Below are 15365 nucleotides of genomic sequence, written 5' to 3' on the forward strand. Positions count from 1 at the left end.
TAAAAGGAAGACACTCATGTCCTAGCATAACCACCACAGAAAGAACAGCTCTAGTGGAAGGCACATAGCTGCATTGCTGCAAGTAAATTAGGCACTATCCAGGCAAAATTAAAGTTCCCTGCTCAATGACTGTCTCTTTTTGGTTTCTGAGATTCAAAACAATAAGGGGCAAAAGCCAAACACTTTTACTTGGAATACTGATACACTGCCTGATGTTTTAGACAGAGCTATCACAGAAGAGAAACATAACCTCCAGTCCCACTAATGATGAGGATTACAGGAAAGCTGTTTGGGTCACAGAGAAAAATAAGGGAACGTAATGACTACATGCTGTTTATGTTGTCAATTTAAACTGATCAATACATCTTTTCCTTCCTCCATTCACCTGAGGAGAGTTTGCACTTGTCTTCTACCTCCCAAGGTTTACACACCCAAAAAAGTATTATGAGTAAGCAGAACAAATGCTCCATTCTGTGGGCTGGGAAGCTCCAGTGCCCCTCAGAGTACCTGCTAGAAAGGAGACAATTTATAAGAAGTATACATACTTCCTGCAAGAAACTTTAAATCTCGGTTTTGAAGTATATCCTTTCAACCTCAGATAAGCCTCAGTCAAATTTCTGTGTCTTGCCATGTCCCCTTAGAGGATTTTCCCTCTAAATGCCCACAAGACCTGATGAAGATGCAAGGACAGACAAAGCAGAACAAACCCTTTCAGGTGGCTGGCTGCATCCTCATCCTCCTGGAAATGCCTTGTCATGCCACAGTTCTCCAGTGCCATCCTCTCCAGCAGCCTGTAGTCCACATCATTTCCAATGCCAATGGTGAATAGGCAGAACTTATCACGGATGGCATCCTTGGTGTTGCTGAGGATTTTGGATGACTGTGTTTCCCCAACAGTGGGCCTCCCATCAGTGAGGAAGATGATCAGAGAGACGCTTCTGGCATCGATGTCGTTCTGAGCAATGTAATCATTTAGCAGCTTTGCACCAGTCTGGAGTGCACTGTTAATATTAGTTCCTGGGAAAGCACCAAAAGGATTAGCTCATTTCCCCTTCTAAGGGTGGTGCAAATAATTTTCCTAAGCTCCCTTGAGTAGAATGACAGCAACTCTGTACATTATGATGGTCCTTTTCTCTGTGTGAGGTTGCAATATCCCTTTTACTCAAATCAGCTCTTACTCAGCACCAGTTTGGAAAAACTTTTTATATTCTGATGATTTAAAATATGAATTGCAGTTGATTCTGTGAAATTTCTCTATACTTGAATGTTTCAATATACAACAATCAATCAGCCATGGTAAGCAGAGTCACAGTACATACTATGTCCTACCGGTACATACAAAAACAGTTAAGGTTAATTACTGGACTCTCAGAGATGGTATCTTAACTGGGAAAACAAGTTCTGCCCAATTTGTCTGAAGGGCACAAGATTTGAAGCGAGAGAAAAGCCTTTCAAGTGGGAAAACAAGTGGTTGGTATTGCTCTTCAAACCTGAGTGGCTAACAAAGTTTTAAAGAGATGAGAAATGGCTTTACTGGATGAGGAATGTGTTTTCACAATACAATTCCCTAGCAAAGAATGCAACTGCCTGAAGTGGAGAGAGAAGGAGAAAACAGAAAATAAATGAGGGAATACAGGTACATTAGAAGAATATGCATGGAAAGGATTCAAGTCTACTGCATGTTCAGAAAAGAAAAAAAAAAAGAAACCTGGAAGAGGAGTATGGGTGTCACCTGGCCTCAGGTATTTCTTGTGCTAGTCAAAGCAAAGAGGGATTGGTTGTGGAACATTTACAAGATCAGTATGTCTGGATTAAAAACAGCTCTCAGAAAAAAAAGCAGATGAAATGGAGTAAGAAACACACACAACAGACTCCTGCGTGTCCAGAAGGGGAGCTCTAGAGAGTTTAATAGCAAATATGTGCTATTAGGTCTGACCATGCATCATGAACTTAGAAACTTAGTTTGCACAACTCTAGTGTCTGTACCAAGACAAAGAACAGGAAAGAGCATAAAACGTCTGAAAAGTCCTCAGAATCCAGACTGTGTTTCTGCAAAATGACTGAACCAAAATCCTGCACCTAAATGTCTTAATATTCTCACAGTCCCCACCCAGGTCCAAAACTTCAGAAATAATTGTTTCCCCAGAAACAAATGAAAAACCATCCAGTGTGGCAGATGGTGTCATTTCAAAGCCAGCCACGTCACAGAGCCATAGAGCACTGAACAATGCCTTCTGCAACATGCACAGATATCATGCCACAATATCTCGTTCCCAATTCTTTGGCGTGCAAGTATGACACAGCAGTGCAAGCACAGCACATGCTCTGTGTGTTTGATCTGTGAGCCAAAGTGCATTCACGTTCACAGGAAGATACTCAAGCCACAGCGTATTTATGAGGAAAATGCAGAGTTAGCCAAAACTAAACGACTGCTTGCCTGCGGTGGAGAATCATTTACACCTTCCTGTTGAACCTCAGAGTTAATCATTTCCTTTTGCTTTTGTTCTGTCAGGTCCACAGGCAAACTCAGCTGTCCCTGCACAACTCTCTTTTGGCACTTCAGAAGTAAAAAGCTTTTTACTCTGAATTTTGTCCCACTATTGGCAATTGTTTAACTGGGCAGGTCTCTTGACCACTTCCTAAACTCTCTTCCTTGTAATACAAACAGTGTGGAAAACCATCCTGTTTGCTGTGTTTTTCCATCAGAGCGTTTCCTTTGCTGGGAGTGGTCACTGCTCAGGGGCAACCATAGGAAGACCCTGTCCGACCTTCAGCCAGCTGTGATCCCTTGCACAGAGAAAAATCTGCATAAGTCATTTTGTAGCCTATCTGAGGAGTGTTCAGCCAGGATGGGCACAGCTGCCAAGGTATGCTTGATTACAAACCTTGCTATGTTATTTTTTTACACTAATGTCCAGAGACTCCTAGGAGACTACTGAATCAAGCTCAAAATCATGCCTGCACTCTGCCACTGCTCTGGGGGCTCCTCTTCTCCCGTCTTCACTCCTGGCAATAAGGCACAAGCAAAAAGGGATGACAAATTCTTGAATGTTATTATGGCTGCTCCTTAATGCTAGTTAGAAGGAAGAGACAAGAAGGAGACAGCACTAGGTGAGGAATCAGCTCTGACAGAAGGCAACCCAACAGCCCACACTGGCTAGTCCAGTTATGGGGTTTACAACCCAGGCATAACTACATTCCTGCTTTTACACAGGTTTTCAGCAACTGCAAAAGTACTGACCCGTGTCCTTCACAAGGACGTGTTTTCTTTTTTCCCTGTGTCATAAAGAAATGATGTTGGGAATTTTCCCACTCCCAGGATGTCACTGAATGAATGGGAGAATGGGCCCAATTTGGCTTTAAGAAGAATATCAGATCATATAACCAGATCTGGGGACAGATAGCCATGATGTAAGTTGATACAGGACCCATATCCTTTCACCACTTGACCCTAAGTAGAGATAGCAAAGGGGTCCCTTTCTCCCATGGCTTAAATGCCAATGTTTTTTATTGCTACATGACACAGGACCACATTCAGCACTGAATGTGTAGTTAATTGGATAGCAAAATTAATACCATTCATATCTCTGGATCCTACCTCCAGTTGGTGACATGTTATGAATGTACTTTTTGGCATCTCTTATATTATTTGGAGTAACTGGCACCAGCCGGTCCTGCTGCCAGACCTTTATTCGGTTGGAAAAGCCAATGATATTGAAGTGGTCTTCAGGCCTTAGGTCCTGGAGAATTGTGAAGAGAGCTTCTTTGGTCTGGAAAGAGAAGAGAAAAGAGACCAGTAGGTGCAACAGTCACTGCTTTAGCAGGCAAGAATTAAGATGCTTACTGATCTTACAAATAATTCTACACTGCCAGTTTGGATCATGAAGGCAGCTGGGATGTTCTTCCCTGTCTCGAGGCCTGACCTCTGTGGAGCCAGATGCTATGCAAATATAGAACAAAAGAACAACTCTTGCCCCAAAAGATGTTGCAAAGCCGGGAGAGATGTGTTTGGGCCTAAGTATTAGGATAAAAACTCCTAGTGACTGGGAGAACTGTGCCCTTGACTAAGGAATACTGAATAATGTTAATACCGAAAGCCTCATGGATTTCTTCTAAAGTCCTCTAGATTTGCAGTAAGATGTAAGTGGCACATGGTTAAGCGAGTTATTTAAAAGTTGAAATACCTCTAAATAAGTCAAGGATGCACAAGCCTTGTTCATAATTAGGAAACTGATTGGTACATACGTACTGCAATGAATGGTTCCACCAATTAACAGATGTATGAGCTCATATGTTCAAATGAATACAAAAAAAAAAAAAGAAGCCTTGACTAGTTATTGCTGATTCTACATGCTAGTCAGTTTGATCCCGGGCATATTGTTTTTCCAGCAATGCACCAACATTATATCGCTCTGCTGTTTGCCATCCTATGCAAACACAGGCAACCAGATAGAGTACTGATCCGAGTAGTATCAAGCCAAGTTCATAACAAGAGAAATTAAGGTGCCTGTGTGATTGGAAAGACAGACCACCAAGGATAAGCCAACAGGAAGAGTACAGATGTGTCCAGTCCTCCCAGTGTGACCAACTTTGATGTAGCATCCATTCAGCTGTGTTTGCATGGAAATAAATTTCAGCTTATTGAGACCGGCTGAGAGAAGATGCCCAGAAGCAGTCCCCATCTGTGCAAAAACATACCCTGTATTTCTATGCAAAACACATGGGAGGAACATGAAGCAATACCTGTAAGCAGAGGGATCAGCAGCTTCTCAGCTCTGCCCCTTCTTGACCATCTCGGAATAATATGGTGGACCCATTGGCACTTAAAGGTTTCTCTCATGCCTACCATGGAAATATATGAAAGCCTTGTCCAGAAGAAATACAAAAGGTAATCAGCAGTGCTGAAAAACAGATGTTTCTAGGCTTGATGTTGCTGTGCAAAGACAGTTTGGAAAGGGTCTCAAAGCCATGAGATCAAAGCTCAAGCTGTGTCATCAATACCCCTCTGGATTCTGCATGAAAGCTGATGATGCAACTGCAGACAAATCACCCACAACAGTGGAATCTCGCATTGTCCCAGCTGGTGACTTGGCTTCCAGTCTGAGGTCCATCTAAAGTTAAGGGGGAATATTTCCCTTAGCTCCCAGTATTTTGGAGCCAGGTCTGGAGTTCCTCCTTGTCTGCTTCTGCCTTATGTGTTACCCATTCTCCCTCTAGGGATTGCAGGATTCATCTTCCATTTGGTTAGGTGGAACTCTGCTTCATGCCTTACCACCATTACCTTACCACATTTCATGCATGTTTTATAGATAGGAAAAATAATGCAGGCACTGGTAGAAGAGGCTCTTTCAAAGAGGAGACTCCCCAAATCTCATTAACCATACTGTAGCTGTGATTATAATTAACATCACTTGACCTTTCCCATTACAAAAACCCTTTTTTCAGTTGCTTGCATTCTGTCAAATTGCACTTTCCTCAGAGGGATTTATTGGGCGCAAGAAAGCTGTTTTTTTCTTTGTTTGTTTGTTTGCTTGCTTGCTTGTTTGTTTGTTTTTCTGAGAACAAGGCAATAGGAAAAGTAATCTTGCTTTGGCTTTCTCACGGGGACACTGCCTCTCACCTTCAGCGTGCACAGAAATTCCTTTTGACACTCTTGACTGCATTCAGCCAAAAGAAAATGAAAAGAAAAGGAGAAACGATGCAGAGCAACAGTGAAGTCTGTGTGCAGTGAGCATCCAAGCTACAACTGCTGAACAGGTCAGGAGAGAACTGAAGCAGACTTTCCTAGAAAACTCAGCACTTCTCCACACCCTCACACAGGTTCCAAACGTGGGGTTGGGACCATCCCTCCCTCTCTCTCCTTTTTTCATACTCTCTTTCCTTTTTGTCTTTTATTTTGTCACAGTTGAGTCGTTTCCACGGAGTTTTAGTCAGTTTTTCCCAGGAAAAAGTTCTGTCATATATTAAAGCGGATGCACGTGCAACTCAGATTCCAGCATCTCCAACGTGTCCTGGTCTCTGTAACTTCACTAAAATAAACTTTGTGTACTATATATGCAAACATATGTACAAGTGTTTACATACATGGTTTTGCTTCAAAGTGAGCAAAATATGAGGGAGGCCAAATGGTTCATCCCCAGTAAAAATGAAGGGTGGGATTCAATGTTCCCAACTCAATCATCAGAAAGCTGGGCACTTCATCTAATCCTTCTCCAGGCAGGGGGAGATACCTCCAGAGAGTAATTCATCCCATCTGCTTTGGATAGTTTTTAGGACGGGCTGAGTCACTGTCTGGAAGTGCCTGTCTTCTAGCATCGCCTCTGGGAGGCTGAGTAGCTCAGCTAGAGGGAAGGTGGAACTCACCTCAGGACCTAAACCTGTCCAGTCCTGAACATCACAGTGCTTACTGGAGCCAAAAGGAGCTGAACTGGCTCTCCGTCTCTCCCAGTGTGCTCTGAATTGCTTGGCTCATCGCGTTTGTTTCCATCGCTCCTCCCAGCCTGTAAGGAACTCCAGGTTTATCCTAAAGACTGCAGCCCTTGCAGGGTGGCAACACACGCCGTACCCATAAATGGGCTGCAAGAGGGACCTGACATCCCTCTGGAGGACTGGATGAGATTCAGGAGCTGGCAGGCAGATGGAGCGTTAAATAAGGAGAATATCTTGGTAAAAGTGCACCGCCTGAAATCCTTAAATACACTGCTGTGACTGAGTGCTCTGGAAGCCCAGCCCTCTCCTTCGGTCTCCCCAGCCTCCAGGAGAGGATTTAGAGCATTTCATGCAGGGAGTGCCTGGCAGCAGCTTCGCTCGGGACACGGCAGCAGGTTTCTTGTTCTGGCCTTGTAAGGCCACAGCTGGAACCTCTCCTGGCTCCGAGGAGCCAAGGAGTGGGATTCCCAAGCTGATTGCTGCAATGGGGTCTTTGCACTTCCACTCCCTCTGGCCCCAGTGAGTCATTGCGCTGAAATGCATGCCAAAGACACTCTCCTGTGAGGCAGAAAATTAACCATTTCTTCCCTGGCAAGGGTCAGATCATTCTCCCACTGCTGTGCAGATGATATCTATCTCATTTTGGGGATAAATCTAACCCATTCGCAATGAGAAAGCCCAGTTTAATGTCCAACATTCTTGTGCCAGGTACTTTAAGGTGAAACGCTATTTCCAATGTGTTTGCCTGTGCAGATGCACTTTTGTGTAGAGGATGAAGCAAAGATTAAAGGAGAGGGTGATAGGAATCAGCAATAGAGAACAGCTCAAAAAAGTCACTTTTTGCCAGTTGGGAATGGTTTGTAGTTGTCACAGACAAGTTTTAAATCAGGATTTAAAGGGTATAGCTTGGTGGGGAGATTCTTCTGTTTCCCCCAGATCAGCATGGATGAAACTGAGCTGAGAGGCAGAGACCGAATTGCCATTCCAGTGCATATGAGTTGAGAAATCGTGACTCTGAATGAGCTGTCAGTACAGCTGGAACCTAAGGCTTGAAACAGCCAGGGCTACAAAATTTCACTCTCCAAATCTGGCGAACAAACATCATGATCTAAAGCTGGAGAAAGCCTGGGTGACAGTGTCTGGCTGGGGAGTAATCACAGTTAATGTCTGTGCTTCTGAAATGATGAGAAACTGAATATGGACTCTCACCTCCACAGTGATACCTGGACGTGCAACACAACTGCTGCTCTTCTGGTTCATCCTTGCTAAGGGCCCTGCATCACAGCTGAGATGGCTCAGGGCTGTACAACCACCAGCAACAGCAGGGAAGAGGAGAACTCCCTCAGCTACACACCAGTTAGGCTGCCACTTGTCACCTCTGTATGTGCCCCTTGGGGCTATCTCTGACTTAGCTAAAATGCTGGTGGAACAAAGCATGGAAAGAGGCATGCTCCCATGGGCCAGCTGAGAGCCTTCAGCCCTTTCTTGGGTCAAAGAGCTGCCTCGGAGACATCTGGGATGATGTCAGACCATCTGGGCACCTTTTAGGAGGAATGTGAGCCCCGGTGACATTTCCCCCACAGTCCCTTGGTTGTTTGAGGAGCAGGGTGAGGGCGAAGCCTGGCTACCCTGAACGCTGTGCAGTTCAAAGGGAGACAATGTATGGTTGTTAGATGCCACAGCATTGCCAGACACTGGCTCTGCTATGAAGCAAGCAGGGAGCTCAAACACCTCATTATCATGCATGTCCCAGGCCCACGTATTTAAATTTTCCATTGCCTAGGAGCGCTTGTAAGTGCTCCATCCCAGGCCCACATCCTCTGTGCGAGCCTCATGCCAGCCCGTAAAAATCAAAAGACTTTCAGTCCACGCTGACTCCAGTGCTGTACAAATAATGGGCCTCTGCAGCACAGCACGAACTCAGCCCCTTTTGGAAACAGCTTCCAGATGCAGAGGGAGCTCTCCCAGCAAGCAGTGCCTCTGAGATCACTTGGCAATCCTTAGTCATACCCTGCACGCCCAAACACAGCTGGCATCTGCCTTCAACAAGGGCAGGACAGCGAGGCATCAGCACCAGCAACAGCCCCTTTCCAGCTTCAGGCAGCACCAGGGAACCGTGTGGGCTTGGGATCAGTGGGTCTAAAGAACATGGCTAGCAGAGAAGAAGGCGTTAGTGACTGAAAGCTGTACCCATCAGCTGGAAGCATTGCGTGAGAACGGGCTGCAGGGAGCTGGAAGGGAGGGCATGGGACCATTTGCAACCATACAGTGAAGGAAGCTGAGACCAGAGGACAAAATTTCAGCTGCATGCAGAGTCTTGACAACAGTATCCTGTATTCAGCACAAGAGATCACAACTATATAGCACTGTTAGCTCCGAGGCTCATCTGCCCGCTACTTTGGGAACTGGATGCATCAGAGCCTTTACTTCTTCCTTCCAGATCTCCTGCGATAGTCCGTATTTGACAAGAAAGAAGCTATGGCACAAGACATAAGCTCAAAGGGAATTAGAAACACACAACTCTGGCCAGTAACTTGTCTGAGAGTGCAACAGAGCACAGAAGGGCTCAGAAACCAGATATCCTACAGTGGGAAGGAGAAAAGTACAAGTAAATATGTTGTTTGGCAATACATTCTAAGGAAGCACAAGAAGAAAAATACAGAATTGTCCTCCCCCCCCAGTTCATATCCTCTGTGCTTTGGTTCATATCTTTCCCTTTCCAAACATGAACAGGCAGCTGATGAAGCTCCAGAAGTGGCTTTTCCAAGCCAAAACAGTAATATCTGATCAGTTTGTCAGAGGGATTGATACTGTGAGGTGAGGAAAGGCTGGCATCCGAGAAACACCTGAAATGGCTCTGTTGAGGCCAGAGAAGGTACTGCCATAGACTTGGCTTGGGATCCAGGCTGTGATCCCAGTAGTGGGAGCACCACTTCCATTTTACAGGGAGAAGATAACGTGCAGAAAAAGCACAGGTTTGGGCACTGTCTATCCTGCTGAGGTCTCATGCCACATCTTACCAGGTTTGCTTTCCTCTATGGCCCCATTTCCTTTCTGCCCACATAATGCAGATCATGTGCCAATTGTCAGCAACAAGGACTTTGTACCAAAAATGGGTTTGAACCCAGAAGCATATCCTTAGATTTTTTGCCATCCTCCATGCCCCTCTTAGGAGAGGACAATCTGCCCTTTCTTCCTCTGCAGGGAGTGTCGTGCAGTTCAGGGACTGCAGCTCACCCCCTCCCCATCAATGTATCTTTGTGCTTTCTTCCTGGCAGACACTGATCACGTAACCAAGGAAAACTCCTTCACAATTCTGGACAACAAGCATTTTGTTTTATGCTGACACTGGTCTGTGAAGGGAGGGAGTTTGGATGTAGAGCTCTGGACAATAAAGAACTGTCTCCAGTGCTTGTACCAGCTTCTCACCCCAAAACATCACACAACCCTTGCTAATCAGTTGAACATTGATGACTCCGTGTATGGCCTTAGAAAAAGGTGCACTGCAGTTTCTGTCTGCAAAATAAATTCTCCATCATTTACAGGAAGTGTTTCTATTGCCTATTCTGCCACTGATATCCTGAACAAATCATTTTGTACCACATCTGTCCAGTTGTGGGTAATGCAGTTTTCCAGCACCCAACAGCATGATGAGGATAAACACATGAAAAACTGCAAAATGATCTGATTTCTCAGGAACTGGGGTTTCATGTGTGCGGAGTAGCTCCTAAGTCTTTGCAACCTTGCAGCAGTGTTGATGATAGAAATAAATACCTGTACAAAGACTGAAGGAGGCAAGCTGTTATCGGTACTATGCATCATTAGTTCAAGCCCTTACCAGCAATGCTGGTTACATTTGGAGCAGCAAACGTTCCTGTAAAAATGGTCAAAAATAAAAGTTTAAAGGCTGCCCCATAGTGCCATACTGACATAACCCCATGGGAAACAACGAGGCTACCCAGGCAGACAGCCAGACTGACACAGCAGCGTATGAAGGCCACATTCTTGTCTTGTGCTTAGCTCATTTTAAGTAGAATCACATCCCATAACACTCCAGTCAGACACTCAAACCCTCCCCTTGTCAGCATGACAAACAATCTCCATGGAGCTAGCAGCAAAGAGGTCAATGCCGAGGGGAAAGTGCCCCATGCCCTCAATACAGAGCTCGATGTCCCTCCCTCTGCCTGTCCTCAGAAGATGGAGCTAGTCGCAGTGCACGAAAACTGTTCCAGGAACTTGGGACTTTCACTCCCTGCCCCCGTCAGAGACCAGCTACAGACACGGTGCTGGGAAGAACTGATACGCCCAAGAAGAGGCTAACCACAGCACGGGCCCTGGATTTCAGCAGCAATTAGCTGCTACCTTACGCAGCAGGACGTGGGCTGAGACACAGGTCGCTGTTTCTCACGTTGATTAACCTCCATCCTTCATTGTGCAGCCACTCTCTCACAGTGGGTGGCTCAGCAGTCGGCAGCTTGCTGGGTTTGAAGCTTTCTAGTCCCTTCTCAGAACATCCTACCTGTGCACGTAACCCGCTAGGAGCAATGTGTTGCTCCTTTACAGAGAGGATATGCTACCTCTCTGTGGAAAAAAGATCTGAGATATTTCTCCACAGAGAGTTTGCATCATTCCTACTCGGAGAGGAGGTGTCATTTCTCCATGGAGAGGAGGCATGTGTTATTTCTCCATGAGAGGGAGTACTGTACTTCCACAGAGACAAGTACCTGTTATCCCTCTGCAGAGATCATCACTCTGTAGCCACCTCCTTTCATAGTCCTTGCATTTTTAGCTTGAACTGTGAAACTTCTTACTTTTAGATGCAACTTCATTAGATGCATTTTCATCTGCAGTGGATGAGGGATGGTGTAATGGTTAGCTATTTGGAGCAAAATCCCAGTACTTTTGCTCAGGGTTAGCACCAGGCAATGCAAAAGCACTGAACAGTAGTTTAAAAAAATAAATTAAAAATAGGAAAAAAAGCAAATTTGCCTGTTCTCCCACCTGAGAGTCTGCCACAGGGCCCTCACAGTCCTTCAGCACCTGCTCCCCTTCTTCATTTTCTCCCTTTTCCCCATTTCCTAATGTCCTCAGCATCTCCAGCTCCAGGAGCCCCACTCTGTCTCCTACGTTCTGCACATCTCTGCCTCCATCCCAAGCCATCTCAAATGAACACAGGCAAAATCTTTGCCCAAAACTCTGCAGAGCTGAGAAGAGAGCAGATACTTTGAAGAACATCAGCTCATTACATCAGGGAATAACTATCCAAGCAACAGTTTTCTCCTTATAACACAGATTGTATCACACACCCTGTTCCTAAGAGACCTCAAATTACATCATGCAGACCCCTGAATCAGAATCTGCCTGTGAACACTGCCTGATGACTGTAGTACTTCTTATTATAGTAACATAACACAGAAGACATCGTTCCTGCAGGCTTTCCAACAAGGTCCCAGGCAGTCGTTCAGAGCCTTGACTGCTCTATGCAACTAGAGACAGACTGACCCGGTTGGGCAATGCCTGTAGTATGTACCCCCTAACAGGGTGAAGGAGTATTTACTTGGAAATAGCAGTGTTGCAAGCAGTGCTAGACTAATAGCTTGGTTCTTGGCAAAGATTGGATGTCTTTTAGACTTGGGGGATCTTGTACAGCCACAAGCCCAGCCTGTACAAGACTCTGCAAGAAGACAAGCACAGACAAAGAAAATAACCCAACTAAGTTCAAATTCATGATGACAGCATGAACAGAAGCCAGGTCTGGCTCCCACGTAATTGCTCCAGCAACCGGAAGACACAGTTCTACCTTGGAAAGGACTGCAGAAAACAGATCTATCGTTTTACAGATTTATGTGCATGCCAAGGCCTCGAGGATACTGGGCCTTCAGTCCCAGTCTGAGACTCAGGTATTTGTCTCTAGCTCTGTCACAGCTCTGCTTGTGTCTCGTCATGGACTCCTGATCCCCAGACTGACCTCCCAGCTTTATTTTGCCCCTTTCTTGTTTATATGGACTTGCCTGGTGATCGTTGGGCTGTGTTGGTCACTTCAGTGGCATCCGGTTTTGGTCCAAGCCTTTGATGAATTCAACAAATTGATGAATCCCCTTGGAAACCTTGGGGAGAACTCTCACTGTCCTCATGGGGTTTCAGATCAAGCCCCAGCCCTATCTCCATGTCGAACTCTGCATTTGGTTTGCTTCCTGTTTACTCTGAACCCAATTCAAAGACTTGCTGTTTACACCTAGGCTGGGGTCTCCTTGGGGAATGCTGTCTCTACTTCTGTTGCCTCAGTGTGGAGCAAATCAGCTGGGACATGCCAGCCATTAGTCCTAACACCACAAAAAGATGCACCCTGTCCTGAACATCTGAGGGCACCTTGCTCTGAAACTTGCTTTTTAATTTGTGTGACCATGTCATTAATTATAAGTTTTAGAGTTTGGGAAAAGCAGAATATTCTGCTGCATAACAAATACTTGCACCTTTTTTTGGAAGCTGAACAGTCAAGGACTGTACGGACTGACATTCTATTTAGTGTAGTGATTACTATATTCCATATTCACACCTAAAGAGAGGAGTGAGATGGCAATGTTGTATGCTCCTGAGTAGGACGCAGCTGCATCGATTTAGTTGGTTGTGGAGACAGAGCACACAGTTCCTCTGCATTAACTCAGATAGTTGCTTTCCAATGGAAATGGAAAAGCTGACAAATCTTTCCTCTTCACAGTAGCTTTAAAATCACTTAAGGCTGTAATTAGGATTAGCATTTTTTCCAAAATTCCCTGGTGGTTTAAGGTAGTTCTCCTGGACAGCAGCCACTATGTGGACTTGTAGTCAACAGGCCCCCAGCCAGCTCTGCAGCAACCAACAGAAATAAGTAGAATTTGGAGGGAGAACCTCATGTGTCCAGGTGCTTGTCTACTCTCTCACCACCCTGAAACTACTCAGAGAGAGCCTGTGTGTTGAGGCACAGAGGTTTAGGGATACGTGTATATAAGGCCTCCAAAGGGGCTCAGACAGTGTGGGTCATGAATCAGGGGTACCAAAAGTGTCCCTTGGATGGATGCAGGCAAATAAACTGAAGCATTTGCAAACACGCAGCAGGACCCAGCTTCAGTTGAGTTCCTCCTAGCACAATTAACCTCAAAGAAAATTACAGCCTGGCACACTACCATTGACAAGCTGCCAGGCTTGCAGTGTAGCCAACTGATTAACTGGGTGTGTGGGCATTTGCTGCCTGTGGGAAAGGTAAGGTGAAATGAATCTGTGGTTGAAACAACTACATTTTATGATGTCTGCAAAACATCCGCAGATCCACCCTGCTGGGGACACATTCATAGCTTGGAACATGCCTCCTCTGTAACGCTGGAATTGCAGGCTGATAAAGGTCCTTTTTCACCATCCTTTCACCATAACCTGCTTTGTCAGGTTGGAGATAATCATAGTAGTCACAAAGTGGTCAACCTGTAACTGGCCCATCTTTCTCCTAACTGGGGGGACTGCAATGCCCCCCCACCTCTAAAGTAAAAGGTGCCCCTAGAAATCAGCAGGTCAGACTGCTCAAAAGGGCAAATGACTTTGCTTCCCAGTAAACCTTATAGATATAACCTGTTCCCTAGGCTCTTCTGGCTCCTGTTAAAAGCAACTATTTCATACAGAGCTTACTTCCTCTTTGTAAATGAAGGAATAAAGCTCTTGAGGACAGAAAGAGTATTTTCCTTTCCAGAGGGACAGCAATAATGACATGCAATCTTGAACACGACAGATTTTTTCATTACCATTCTCAATATTTTTCTCTTCCTGAACTTAATCTCCCTACCTGCTAGACGGTGAGTATCACAAAGGCCCAGATCCTCAGTGGAGGTGGACTGCTGTAACATAGATGAACTCATTAGACATTACCAGGTTTCAGAGGCAGTGAAAACCACAGGAGAAATGTGTATATCAGCTGGTCTTCCCCAAAAAGCTCATATATACTTCAGTGATATGAGGGGAATGTCTCAAAGGTCTCAATGATTTGATCTAAGTTGATCAACCAGTCCCACTACATGTGTTTGCAAATGGGTCTGGATACCTCATTGCTTCAAGGACTGAGATATCTTAGAAGAATGGCACAAACAGATAAAAATTCATGTAGGAAATAGAAAACCTTCAGAGAGGAAAAGAGGAAATGACTCAGATCATGGAACTGCAGGATGCATGAAATACTGACTCCATTTGAGTCACATCGCCATTAACTCCATGAAAACAGATGGGTGAAGAGTTCAAAATCTCCGTCAGTTGTTATGGAAAAGGCTGCACAGCTGATGTCTCTCATCCTTGCTTTTACAACTCTAAAAACTGTCCTTTGACATAGTTACCAAAGGTGACCTGAAAGAGCACTCTCTAGAAGTGCTGAGTGTATTTTTAGCTGATCTTGCATGTGACTCAGTATACAAAAATGAGGAAAGGCTGTCCCATGGGAACTCCCAGCTCTCTTCACACTACCGTAGACTACCACAGCTGAGAGAAAAGGAGGCATTTCCCCTGCTCACAGGTATCCTGCCACCAGGGGACATGTCTGTAATTTAACAAACATCTAAATACCAACAATAGTTGGGTAAAAGGGCCACTGAGCAAACACGGAGAAGAATATTAATCAGCCAGTCCTAGATCTTGGGCTTTCTTTAACTAATCTCCAGTTTGGGTTGTTTTGTATGTGTTTTCTTTTTCTGTTTTGTTTTCTTTGTTTGTTTGTTCATTTATGATTTAAGCCATTAAATAATTCATAACTCAGTGAAGTTCTGTGTTTTGGAGCAGCTAAAATAAGAGCCAGGTAAGTGCTTAATTCACGTAGCACTCCTCCATAACATACCAGTGGTTCTCCATAAAAAGAGTGTATCTGAGATAACAGGCAAACGTTGAGCACACCCTTGACAAAAGTTCTGGCTAGATGCTTGCTACAG

The 15365-nt window shown here is 45.0% G+C and overlaps 1 protein-coding gene across 1 annotated transcript in view; it reads right to left on the reverse strand.

Annotated features, from left to right (window-relative positions):
* The window catches only part of ITIH5 (inter-alpha-trypsin inhibitor heavy chain 5), a 47252-nt gene that overhangs the window by 10013 nt on the left and 21874 nt on the right, over window positions 1-15365 (reverse strand). Inside the window, exons 8-9 of the mRNA XM_040546613.1 lie at window positions 3599-3770; window positions 708-1017 (exon numbers count right to left, since the gene is read on the reverse strand). Of these exons, the coding sequence (XP_040402547.1) occupies window positions 708-1017; window positions 3599-3770 (482 nt within the window). The remainder of the gene's footprint in view (window positions 1-707; window positions 1018-3598; window positions 3771-15365) is intronic.

The sequence above is a fragment of the Cygnus olor genome, chromosome 1 (assembly GCF_009769625.2).
Source record: "Cygnus olor isolate bCygOlo1 chromosome 1, bCygOlo1.pri.v2, whole genome shotgun sequence".
Lineage (NCBI taxonomy): Eukaryota > Metazoa > Chordata > Aves > Anseriformes > Anatidae > Cygnus > Cygnus olor.